The following is a 13,431-nucleotide window of genomic DNA, read 5'->3' as shown; positions in this document are numbered from 1 at the left end:
TCCTATCTTATTTCTAAGCATTCAAAGAGTGTAAGAGGCTTCTCTGCCTTCAACAAAGGAGATTTTGTCAGTACTTTCATTTGCCTTGGATTAACAGCCACCTAGGTTGTAACCAAGTAATTCTTCCACCTCTTTTAATTTTTAGTTGTTTAATTTCGTTAATTTAATTGTGCTACTAATCTGGGTTAAAAGATCGAGAAAGACTATAATTTTCTTACAGGTAATTCACCCCCCCCTTCCACTCCTCTTGTCGGTCCTATTGCACAAACAGTTAGATAACAAGTCAACTTAACTTTGAACCCTTTACCATAATCAAAACACAAGTTTGATCGTCTTATGCTTCTTGCACCAATAGGGTTGTCTTCCAAAAACTTGCATCCCACTCGGGACATGAAGTGAAAGGCTCTTAGCTTGACCCTCTTGGGATGAAAGAAGTAGTGAAAGAAAATGGGGGTAAGAGGAATATTATATAAGCAGAAAACGACAACCACCCCACACAGGATCCTAATGGAATTCGGTACTAGTTGGTATAGAAAAATCCCAAAATAGGTACAAATACCCCCGAAGAACTCAAGAACAGGGAATCAAAGACCACTCTTGATTTGGCTGTGAAAAAAAGTGGTAAAATCAAGAGGCCGCATCGAAGGCGCTTGATCTCTCTTGGGTATTTGGATTGTATGATCATCTGAGATACCGTAGTCCATCCTAAGTTCTTTTATAAGCTCTCCAGTGAAAGTCGAGTGAATGGTTTCATACCAAGGAGCATAAGCTATGAGAATTATAGAGAGGGGATGAGGAGGAATCTAAATCCTAGGAGGTAGGTAGAAAAGTGCAAATAGAAAAGAGGACTTACATGAGAGGGAGGATGCACAAAATGCACAAGGCAGAAGGCAAAGAGAAGTTGAGTGCGATGGAAATTCAAGCAAAGACATGCAAAGGTGGGCGTTGGAGGAAGAAGGAAAAACCCCTAATATACCTTTAAGTCCTCTATAATAGCTGTTCAATCTAAGATGGTATGAAAGGGAGATTTAGTTTGAACCGTTAGATCTAGCACGATCACCGAGTGGCAGGTGCATTAGTCGATTACATCACTTGATGTAACAAGCAATATGACCAAAAACTCAAATACGAGGCGGCCCGTTATGCTATTGATTCAACGATGGGTACACGTCATCGAAGATAGCATGCATCATTAACGGGCACCACGACTCATAAATGCACAAATCTCTATGTCGGTTGGGGTATGACCAAGCTGATCGGGAACAGGAACTCACTCGCCTGGCCAACCCGTACGGTTCCTAAACCTTCCTAATCGGTTATAGTCGTTGCTCGGGCAACCCTCCGGGCTACCGCTCGGGTACCTTTTATAGCTTATAGCAAACAATATCTCCACTTAAGTACATAACCGCTCAGGTGTATGAACTACTGAGTTACCACTCGGGAGGAACACTTCAATGGACATTTAAGCTGTCCGTATTATTAAACACTTAATGTCACCCTTATTAAATGCTCATCATAGATACATAAATGCGTGGAAAATAGGAACTATCAGGGGAACTAAACTAGTAGTTTACTTTAGTTAGGATGATCTCATTAATGAGGCTGCATTCAAAGCTCGAGGAAGATAAAACGAAGATTCTTTGTAATTAATGTATCAATCATCAGTTTATTAACTCAATTGTATTAAATGTAGCCTCATTGAGCAAGGAGGAAAATGAAAAGTCCATAAAAAAAATTGTATAAAAGGATAGTAATAAGAAAAGAAAAAGGAATCCGAAAATTAAAATACCATGCCTACTTTTTATGTCCTCTTTTTCTTTCTCTCCATCATTATTTCTTCATATATCGTTACAGTCATGTCAGCTCTCTATCCAAGTGCACTAGCAAAGTCATCCTCAAGTTTTTTGGAGCAGGATCAATAACAATATAAGATAATTGATGATAACTTATTATGTATGGATTGGTACAATCATATTTATTATTGTTTCTATAATAATTGACGTCGTAAACTATATCTATTATTATCATTTTTATTATAATAGTTTTCATATATTATTTTGATATTATATATACATAGGCTTGATAAAACGAATGACGAAGCAATTATTTATATTTATGAGAAAGTGGTCATTAATAAAGGTAGGCTACTCTTGCAAAAGAGATATCAACGGGTGAAAGTTATAAAAGAAGATTCAAATATAATTGTTCTAATCTCTTTTGTTCTACAACATTTCTATTTCCCTCTTTCACAAAGTCTCATTTAATTATCGAAGGGCCATGTCGGAGCAAGATTGACACCCTCTGATGACATTGTGTCCTTAGAAAGGAACCTATTCGTTGGACTCAGGACCAACAATGAGCACTCGACATAACCAACATCCAACTTTCACCGTAACAAATGGTATTTCTTTTGGGCACATCCACCTAAACCCTTCTCTTTTTTTACCTTAATTTTAAAAATAAATAGAAAAAAAACATTCCCTTTAGTATTATAAATCATCTCATATCAAACACGATAACATTTATGAACCTTCTCGCCGTCAACTTTTTCTATCCAAGAGATACTCCAAGATTCATCAAAAAGATGACTTATTATTATAATAGCACATGATGCATGCTTCTAAACAAAATCACAATCACTCAATCCTCTTTTTACAAGATTAACCTAATTAATAGGTTCTTTAAATTAACATAAATGAAGCTATTATGCTCATAATGGCTCAATTATTGAGTTATGCTTTGCCCACTTAATCCCAGTCTCTTATCCTCAGTGACATCTCCACTTTCATGAGTTTTCTTCGTCCACTTGATCTTGTCCTCGCCCTGTTTTTTCTTTGTTCGCTTGTGTCCTAACAATTTCAACATTTGACGCTGCTTAAGTCATCGATAATAGTATCCATGGTTTATGATACAATGATAGGGTGCTCATGTAGTCTTCAAAATATTTAATTTTCAACTATGATGTACCGTAGTGAGATGACAAACTTAAGATATTGGATTGTTAAATCACCCGTTACGAGTATTTTCAAATTGATGGCTGATGAAAATTTTTTATGAGCCCAGATCGATCATCCTATGATTAATAGGCTTGAAGGCAAGAATACCTATTATTAGTAATAAAAACAATAATAAAAAAACAAAGGCAATGATATCTCCTAACAAAGGAGGATAAAGTAAGTGATGGAGAATCTAAAATGAATTGGGCTATTGCATATGAATCATAAAAGATTCAGACACACCATCGGCAACAATGTTCTAGTAGTTTCCAAATACTCATGGTTCATTTATCAATTATAACATATCTTCTAGTGGGATGGCAAATGGAGGATGTTGACTACTAGGCATGAAACACTTGCCCTTTATCTCAGTGGCTAATGGAACCAAAAAAAACCTTCCCTTCCGCCCTTTAATTAATTTGACGATCGATTATAAATTATCTTCCTTCATACAACATAGGAACGGATTTTGAAGGCCACTTGAGATGAGCGTAATCATCTTTTACTATGATACGAAAAATAAGGTAGGATCTCCTAAGTTGGAATCGAAGTCAAGAAAGCTAGTTGATGTGGTAGTCAAAGTCAAGGAGGGTCGATACTCTGAGCTAGCATACAATCGTAGGGCTCGATCGAATAGTCCAACTAATCAGACCATTTGTCTGATCGGATCCTGAGTCCCCCTGGTTCGACGGAATCCTAAGCCGTCTTTGTTCAAGTCAGAATCGAGTCCTCTCGGCCTCACTTAATATACTGGACACCCAACCGATCAGACCTTTTGTTCGATCGGATCCTGAGTTCCCCCAGTTCAATGAAATCTTGAGCCGTCTTAGTTCAATTTAGAACCAAATCGTCTCGGCCTGACAGAATATGCTAGACATTTGGCTCGACCGGACTCCTTGTCTGAGCGGATGTCGAACCCTCAAAGAGGCCGAGCCCCCAAAATGATCAACATTCTTTAGCTGACCCAACCTCGTATGAGAACGAGGTCCGACCGGATGTTAGAGAGAACTCGGTCGACCTACCATCAAAGTGTATTAATGGTCCATCAACTCAAAGGCCTAATATTCCTTTTTAGTATTTTGTGTAACTGTTGTCAAAGAATCAAGGGAATATTCTTTGTGTAATCCATACAGCGGAAACTTCTACCCTACAAAATATAGAAATTGTGGGTCAATTTTAGGAAGGTCTTTTTTTGGAAATGCATCGACGTTCGTGCACAGAGAAAAACTAGCACTATATAAGGGGTCTTCTCTTAAAGGTACAGCTACGCTACATAACGCTAGGCTCTCAGATCTTAGTGTTCATTATCCCTGTCTTCATTTTCTCTTCCTCCACCCTGTGCCTAATTTGAGTGTCGGAGTGTCTACGTTGGGGATTCCTCCCTAACCTGGTTATTGACGATTTCTCCTTCTAAGTCTCCTCTTTGATATGCAGGCTTGATCGTTGCACCAAGTTCTTCTTGCTAGGAGTCTTCCCATGGTCAACCTTGACGCCACCTAAATAGCACACCATATTCTCCGATTTCAAGAAATATCATATTACAATATACAATAGGATCAATTACAAGGTCAAGAAAAAAATCACCATAAAAAACTTTGGTGGGGGCATTTTGAATTAATGTTCATTGTCATCTTCTCAATGTTTTTAGATCAACCTGATGGTCACCAAAAAGAAACCCCAACGAGGTTTATCTTCTGTAAGAGCATAAGCATCCACAATAGTTTGAGCTCTTGGAGAGCTCTTTCATTACCACATCCACGCCACATCAAAAGTAAAAAAATCTCACACATCTCTACACTATTAAAAAATCTCTCAACAACTCCTGTATGGGTCTCACACTTTTCATTCTATATATTTCTTATCTCTTCTTCATATTTACATTTTATATAATTAAATTTTTATAAATTTTAAATTCATAAATTACTAACATGAAATAACATTAATAATTAAAAAATACATAAATATTATAATACATATATCACAATTAATAAATTATTTTTTACTGATTACAATTGTATCGTGTAATTAGATATACTCAATCAAGTCGGCTCGAAGTTGATGACGTAGTTGATTGTCACGTAGCTCATAATTTCTTCGGATGTATTTTTGGAATTCTTGGGTGGAGTCTTGAAATATTTGTGATGGAGGATCTCCTTCATCGTCTGACCAATTGATTACTGTATCTCCCTCATTCTCAATAATCATGTTGTACAAAATAATACAGGTATACATGATGCCTTTCAAATTATCCTTGTACCAAAATCATCCTAGACCTCTTATCATTGCCCATCGCGATTGGAGCATCCCAAATTCCCTCTCGACATCCTTTCCCGTGGTCTCCTGTCGTTCCTTAAACATTTTTCTCTTGGGATCCTGGGAACACGGAAAACTCTTGACGAAAGTAATCCATTATGGATAGATTCCATTGGTCAGATAGTATCCTTTTATATATTGTGTATTATTAATCGTAAAATTACCTCGGTGCATTTACTTGTAAGACATTGTTAGATAAAGGTGATTAACCACATTGATATCATTACGTGACCCTAAAATCCCAAAAAAGACGTGCAATATCCACAAGTCCAAAGATGCAACGGCTTTTAAGTACAATTGTTGGAACGTCATGATCTCCTCAAGTAAACTGGCATTTCTAAGTGACGGGATAATTTTTCCATTTTCAATGTATACAATCATGACTACCCAACATGCCAAGGAAGCTGTATTTCTATTCATGCATTTCAAGCTAGTATTGGATATCAGTAGCATTAGGTTTTCTCAAATATTAGGCCTTGAATACTTCAATTACACAGCGATAGAAGTTGAATAAACATTAGATGACAGTTGTTTCAGCAATCCGTAGGTACTCATTATAATGATCAGTAGGGCTCCATACGCCAATTGACGGATAGTCACTGTACATTTCTGAAGTGGCGACAAATCTTTTTTCCCGTTGCATCGACCTTCCATTAAAAATATTCTGAATAATTTTTCAGAGCATCGACTATACGAACGAATAACTCTTTTTACATTTGGAATCAACGTCATAATATATCATCAGGATATATTGGATCATAGAGAAGAAATCATTGAAAAGACGAGTATGTCCAACTTCACAATCCTGATTCAAATATCTTCTCCTTTGTATTCTATCGGAAGAACTTTGAGCTCTTTAACGTACTGTTTGTCGCTGCTCATATAGCCAAAGCATTCTTTCTTCATCTATATCCTCCACATCTTCCATCAATTCATTTCTCCAGAATTCATGGAGCATGGATTAATCTAGATTTTCAACCATTTGGAATAAATCAAGATATTTTTGTGGTTGAAAGAAATAGAGAGTTAGGAATAAGAAGTAGAAATTGAAGATAACGATGAGATGAATGAAAAAAATAAAATTGATCATATATTTAGAATTTTTTTAATTAAAAAAATTAAATTTAACCGTTAAACAATGACTTTTTAGCCGTTGTTCAACGACTTACAACGACTAATTTTATTAGCCGTTGTCCGTTTTTTAAATAAATATTAAAAAAGTATTTTAACATACAAAAGTGAAGAAACAACTCCATAATCATAAAGTCGCTTTTTTAATTAAATCGAAAAACCTCCCTGAGAGTTTTTGGCCTTGCCAATTCATAGTGGGAGGTGGATGATCTCAGAGTTAGAGGTCAGAACCTTAGAACTCATTTTCATTATCAGACCAATTCATAATAATAAAAAATGGATTAACTAGTTTTTACACACATACTCCGCGTCCATTAAATCAAATTCATAATTAAACATATATTGGGTTTAATCCTTAATGACAAAGATGGTGTGTGTATAACCTAACATGTAAGCACATCCAATCAAAAAATATCAGATTTAATTCTTAATGATAAAGATCGTGTGTTAAGTCCATCATCTAATAATCTAACAAAGAAATAAAATTCAACAGTTGATTTCTTGTTGCATTCTGAACAACTTCTCATACTTTCAACTTGCAACTTTTTGACCAAATTCTAGACAAACAAAAAGATGAACAGGACAAACAAGTGGATGCATCATATACACTTCACTGATCTGTGAACTAGCTAGGCTTTTCAACTAAGAAGGTCACTCAATTACCTAAAAGCTTGAGTTATTTTAATGGCTACATCATCTCTGCAAAATACTTAAACAAAAGGAACACTCATTTGAAGGGAATGGTAAAAAGGCAAGTTCTTTCTTTTAAGCGATAAATCAGAAGAAAATCTGTTTCTTGGTCATCTTTATGGCATTGCTTTGTCTGTTTAGAGCATGCTGAGTGTGAAGCCATTAAGAACAAGGCCTTGCACAAACACACACGCAAGTGCACTAGTTCAGCATGAATCCAAAGTAGGTTGTAGAGTGGTCCTCTGCTTCGCTCAATCTGTCCCCTCTTTTTATATTTCAACTCCTTTGGCGCCTTCTCCACCGATTAGTTCATTTGATTTAGTGATTCATTGTTTTCAGGTTTAAATCATCTTTTACCATCTCCAATCCAAGTTGTAATCTGCTTCGAACGAAGAGCTCGTTCTCCCTCTGTCTTTTGCTGGAAAGTAGGTCACTGAAAGCTACAAGTCCACAACGATGATTCAAATGTTGGATTTCGATCGAAATATTATTTTAAATGGAAGTCGTGCAGAAATATTAGGTTACAGAAGCACGCCAGCAATAATAAATTCAGCTTCTGCCTCTGTTTCTGTCTTCACTGCGCCACTGAGCACAGCCATGGTCGCGTCCTCTGCTACGCCTCTGTTTTTAGTATTACTTCACTTGGGTCTCTTCATCGCCGGCGCCACTGAATTCCATCTCGTTCATCTCCGAGACCTCGCCGCCGCCGGGCACCACCACCGCCTTCCCAACCCGGCCAACAACGGTAAGCTTTCGCTGGACTTGCTTCACCGAGACGCATTCTCCGGCCGCAACTTCTCTGATCGGCGCCACCGCCTAGACCACCGCTTGCAGCGAGACGCCCTCCGCCTTGCCTTCCTCTATCGACGTCTCGGAGGATACCATGTTGACGACTTCGGCTCGGAGGTGGTCTCCGGTCTTGAGCAGGGGAGCGGTGAGTTTTTTGTCCGGGTCGGCGTCGGCGTCCCGCCACGGGACCAGTACATGGTGGTCGACTCCGGTAGCGACATCGTGTGGATCCAATGCCGCCCCTGCGCGCAATGCTACGCTCAGTCCGACCCGGTGTTCGACCCTGCAGAGTCAGCCTCCTTCGCGAGGGTCGCCTGCAGCTCCCCCATCTGCGGCTTCCTCGTCTCCGGTGACTCCGGCTGCTACGCCGGCGACTGCCGCTATGAGGTGTCCTACAGCGACGGGTCCTACACGAGGGGCACCCTCGCCCTGGAGACGCTGACGTTCGGCAACGTCGCGGTGCGTGACGTGGCCATCGGGTGTGGCCACAGTAACCGCGGCCTCTTCGTCGGCGCCGCCGGCTTGCTGGGGCTTGGCTGGGGGCCGATGTCCTTCGTCGGCCAGCTCGGCGGCCAGGCTGGCGGCGCCTTCAGCTACTGCCTCTCCAGCCGTGGCGGCGGCGGCGCCGCCGCCGGGTCATTAATCTTCGGCCGGACGTCAGCCGTGCCGGTGGGGGCCGTTTGGGTCCCCCTAACCCGCAACCTCCGTGCGCCGAGCTTCTACTACGTTCGCCTCGTCGGCCTCGGCGTCGGTGGCTGGCGGCTGCCGGTGCGGGAGGACGTCTTCCGTCTCTCCGAAGAGGGCGAGGGCGGGGTCGTGATGGACACCGGAACAGCAGTCACCCGCCTGCCGCCCACGGCCTACGCCACGCTGCGGGACGCCTTCGCCAGCGCCACGGCGGGGCTACCACGGGCGCCGGCGACCTCAATCTTCGACACGTGCTACGACCTGAGCGGGTACGAGAGCGTGCGGGTCCCGACCGTGTCCTTCTACTTCGCCGGGGGGGCGATACTGACGCTGCCGGCGCGGAACTTCCTGATCCCAGTGGACGACGCCGGGAGGTTCTGCTTCGCCTTCGCGCCGTCGACGTCGGGGCTGTCGATCATGGGAAACATACAGCAGGAGGGAATCCAGATCACCTTCGACGCCGCAAACGGCTTCGTAGGCTTCGGACCAAACACGTGCTAAACACTACTTTCAGAACGTCTTCGAATCAATCGCAATGAACATTGTAGATACATCACGAGTTCTTCCGAGATCACTGAATTATGGTTTTTGGCACAAGATGGAATTCCTCTTTGTCCTTTGCTCAAGCCGCAGCAATGGCGGACAGTGATTCAATTCCTATGCGAATCCCCTAAAGCAAAGGGAAGAGACAAAAAGCTATGGACAAAGCCATGGCCTAGGCCGCGGCCTCGGTTTCAATGAATCGCAGTGATTCAGTGAGCAAGATTTGGAGTATATTCAAATCGCTGATTGCTTTTGTTGCTTGTTCCAAGACCGAGTCTTGAGTGCTTTCTGTATTCGGTGTAGGGTTTGTTTTTTTTCCTAAAAAGAAAATATTTGCGGTTCAAGCCGGCCGAACCGGTTGGGGCGAGGGATTGGAGTATTAAAAATAGGGTTTTTCTCCTTTTCGGCGACAACTAGCGCTCTCCCATAAGACGCGCTCTCCCATAAGACGCGAAGGAACTCTCCACCGTTGGGTTTTGTCCTTCTTCACCGAGGCTTCCAGACAATCGCCTCTCTCTCTCTCTCTCTCTCTCTCTCTCTCTCTCTCTCTCTCTCCGCCGCAATCGCAGTTTTCTGGTACGCAAGAACAGATTGATTACTCTATGTAGTTTGTACTGGTATTAGTTGTTCATCTGAATGCATCTTCTTCGTTTCCCTCTGTGTTCTTATTGATGTTATTGATGCATTAAATTCGAAAGTCAGCGACGATTATGGCCGAAAATGAAAGATATAGTCTTTCATGGACTAGGGAGCAGGACAAGGCATTTGAGAATGCCTTGGCGACTTTGCCCGAGGGTTGCAGCGACCAGTTGAAGAGAATTGCCATGGCTGTGCCTGGCAAAACCAACGATGAGTTGATACACCACTATCAGATTTTACTACACGACGTCCAGAATATTGAAGCTGGCCTAGTTCCTCTCCCTTGCTACCCATATTCGCCGGACCAACATGTGGGGCAGTCGCATGGCGATTCTTGGATTCGTCGTCGCAGAGCATTTAAAGATCAAGAACGCCGGAAAGGAATCACATGGACTGAGGAGGAGCACAGGTGAATTCCTACTCAAATCTTTCCATCAATGAAGAGGTTAAGCGATAGCTTCTTTTATCGTATGTCCTGCAGATTGTTTCTTCTTGGACTCGAAACTTTTGGCAAAGGAGATTGGAGGAGCATTTCGCGCAACTTTGTCATATCCAGGACTCCTACACAGGTTGCAAGCCACGCACAGAAGTTCTTCAATCGGTTGAATTCGTCGAACAAAGAACGGCGAAGGACCAGCATCCACGATATCACCAGTGCAAGCGGTGGAGCCTCATCGGCTACTCGGGTACCAATTGCAGCCGCGCCGACGGTCAGCCAAACCCTTCAGCCGAGATATCCATTTCCTCCAACTGATCGATAGCAACAGTGCGTGCCAACTGAGCAAGAAGAAGGTGCCAATTTCATGTTTTGCATTGCTATCGTCTACTCAAATAAGCAGAAGCCTGCTATCGTTTTTACTAGCGTAGTCTCAGAGCTGATCATTGATTGCTTGGTTAGTGGTTTTAGGAGTTAGGAAAAAGAGCAGCTATTACAAGCCTTGGTATTACTTGTATGCTCAACTTAATTGATTTTCTTTGATGACAAACAAAGTTCAGAATTATGAAGCTTTTACAGCAAGTGTATATAAGGGGTGTCATGTTGACAGATTGCATTGATTTTGCAGACATTTTCTTCTGTGTTTTTTTATTGTTTGGTCTGACCTCTCCGTGCTGTTCTTCCTTTACTTGGAAGGTGGAACAAGGGAAAAGAGACTATCTTGCTGTTAAATATCTGATCAAGTGTTCTTTTCCTGAAATCTAATGCTGCTAGAAATTGTTTCAGTTTGTAAATTTATGCAGGAAGAGATCTTAAGATTCTTGTTGTTCAGGTTAAATGAAAAGATTCATAGAGAAAGTTTCTTGATACGTGTTCTTTTTTATACTCATGAAAATAGATAAATAGATTATTAATTTACTGTCTCGGAAAAGGAGCTAATTGAATACTCCGGAGCAACAAGCGGTCATCCAATTTGGTGCACAATGATGCTGATTGTTCTATAACCTCCAAGAAGTTCTCTCGAAAGCAAATGAAAACTAGTGTCTTTGAATATAAACTTTCCAGGCATTACCTGGTCTTAAGAAGAAAAAAAACAAGAATTCTTTTTGTTTGTAATTAAGAGCATCCATACTAAAAACTCCGGTAAGCTGGCAAGGCCGAAAAACCTCCCTCTCGTAGTGGAGTCTCATAGTGGAGGAAGGTTTTTCGGTTTAATTTTAAAAACGGCTTTATGGTTACGGATCCGCTTCTTCAATCTATTTATATTTTTTTATATTAAAATATTTTTGATATTTGTAAAAAAAAATAGAGAACATACGACTAATAAAAATTAGCCGTTGTCTGTCGTCGAACAACGGCTAATTTTTAGCCATTGTCTGTCGTTGAACAACGGTTAATTTTTAGACGTTGTTCAACCGTTAAAATTTAATTTTTTTAATTTTTAAAAAAATCTATAAATAAACGATCGATTTCATTTGTTTCATTCTTCTCATCGTTATCTTTGCTCTCTATTTATTATTTCTTCCTTTCATTTATACTTGCATTTCTCCAAATATCTAATATCCTCATATTTTCTTTCTCTCACATAATACCCTCCAAATTTTTTAAATATTTCATATATTCCATAATATCCTCCAAATTCCCAAAGCTTTGGTATGTATCAACTCTAAAATTAGTCAGCCATGAGTAACCAACTTGGGATGTCTTATTCTTACGTATTTTCTCCTACTCAACCAGCAGTCATACTTTGAAATGAATCAAGAAGGACTAGGGGTGAGCAGTCAATCCGCCAAACTGACCAACCCGTTTATACCGACCCGAATCAAACTGAAAAAAAAAATCGCCTGATATCATGTCGGATGTAGGGTCCTGATATTGCATTATCCGATATAGTAGGGTCGGATAGTTTTTTATCCCAATAACCGAATCAACCCGATCCGTGATCACCCCTACTTGTAGCAACTACTGTCAATAAGTTGTTACACGTTATAGTAGTTACTGTCGATAAACTGCTACACGTTGTAGTAGCTACTGACGATTAGCTGCTACAACGAGTAATGAATAATGTCTATTATCGTTTTAAAATTTTTTTTTTTGTTTTATATTTATATTTTATATTTCATTGGTACAGGGTCGGATATTCAAATGATTGATAACCCATCGGATATCTGATATATAATAACCGTCGGATATAAGACCAGATGTAGGTCCTGATATTATATTATCTGATCTAGTAGGGCTGGATAGTTTTTTATCCTAATAATCGAACCAACCCGATCTGCGATCACCCCTAAGAATGACTACTATTGATCTATCTATCAACTACAAAGAATCTCGAACACTACCATCTGTTTTAGTAACTCAGTGGTCACCACACTCATCACAAGAAGAGCATGAAGTTGAATCGGAGAAAATGAATTGAAATGAAGATTTTGTTGGGACCGATATGCCCGCTAGAGGGGGGTGAATAGCGTTTCGTCGTGCTCCTTGCGTCGTTTGCTTCGTCTTGATGATGTGCAGCGGAATACAAAGACAAAAACAACCACAATGCTAACACTCGGATTTACTTGGTATTCATCTCAAGAAGAGGTGACTAATCTAAGGATCCACACACTCGAGCACTCTCCACTAGTAAACAACTCCTTCTCAGTCGCAGCAGGAGGCGGAGAAGCCTCATACAAACACACACAACACTACAACACTCACACAATAAGAAGATACAAAAATACAACTAAAATACACCCTTCTTCTTGCTTACTTGTTGATTGTTATTGCCTCTTGAACCTTGGGGATGCACCCCAAGAGCCTTCAAGAACTGGCGGAGAAGCTCGGAGAAGATCGCCGAAAAATTGCTGTGAGCTCATAGGACAAGATCGCACAGACTTTAAACAGTGCTTCCAATCGATCCAATCCATCCCCAATCGATTGACATGTCAGCACTACTCCATCCCAACCGTCCATCGCTCGTTTCCTGTGCAACGGTCACTTCCCAATCGATCGATCGATCGATTGGGACTGCCTGAATCGATCGCCCGATGGATTCAGAGTCTTTCTATGCTCTCGCGTCCACTCGAGAGCTTCTGCTACCCAATCGATCGACCGATCGATTGGCAGCTCCCAATCGATCGTCCGATCGATTGGGAAAGCCCTTGTGCTCGCGATTTCACATCCCAATCGATCGACCGATCAATTGGGCCTTCCCATAAT

General features: G+C 41.0%; 2 protein-coding genes across 2 annotated transcripts; both read left to right on the top strand.

Annotated features, from left to right (window-relative positions):
* Positions 1 to 7,435: 7,435 nt before the first annotated feature.
* On the top strand, positions 7,436 to 9,200 carry LOC122047190 (protein ASPARTIC PROTEASE IN GUARD CELL 2-like). Its single transcript, XM_042608306.1, has one exon. It carries the CDS (start codon positions 7,587 to 7,589, stop codon positions 9,105 to 9,107), a length of 1,521 nt encoding a protein of 506 aa, XP_042464240.1. The 5' UTR covers positions 7,436 to 7,586; the 3' UTR covers positions 9,108 to 9,200.
* A 436-nt stretch (positions 9,201 to 9,636) lies between these two features.
* Positions 9,637 to 10,811, top strand: LOC122047191 (transcription factor SRM1-like). The gene is made up of 2 exons (XM_042608307.1): positions 9,637 to 10,197; positions 10,270 to 10,811. The coding sequence occupies exons 1-2, from the start codon at positions 9,860 to 9,862 to the stop codon at positions 10,547 to 10,549; spliced, it is 618 nt and encodes a 205-aa protein (XP_042464241.1). The 5' UTR covers positions 9,637 to 9,859; the 3' UTR covers positions 10,550 to 10,811.
* The last annotated feature ends 2,620 nt before the right edge of the window (positions 10,812 to 13,431 follow it).

Source organism: Zingiber officinale, chromosome 2B (assembly GCF_018446385.1).
Source record: "Zingiber officinale cultivar Zhangliang chromosome 2B, Zo_v1.1, whole genome shotgun sequence".
In the NCBI taxonomy this organism is placed as follows: domain Eukaryota; kingdom Viridiplantae; phylum Streptophyta; class Magnoliopsida; order Zingiberales; family Zingiberaceae; genus Zingiber; species Zingiber officinale.
This window is presented reverse-complemented; position numbering and strand designations above follow the sequence as displayed.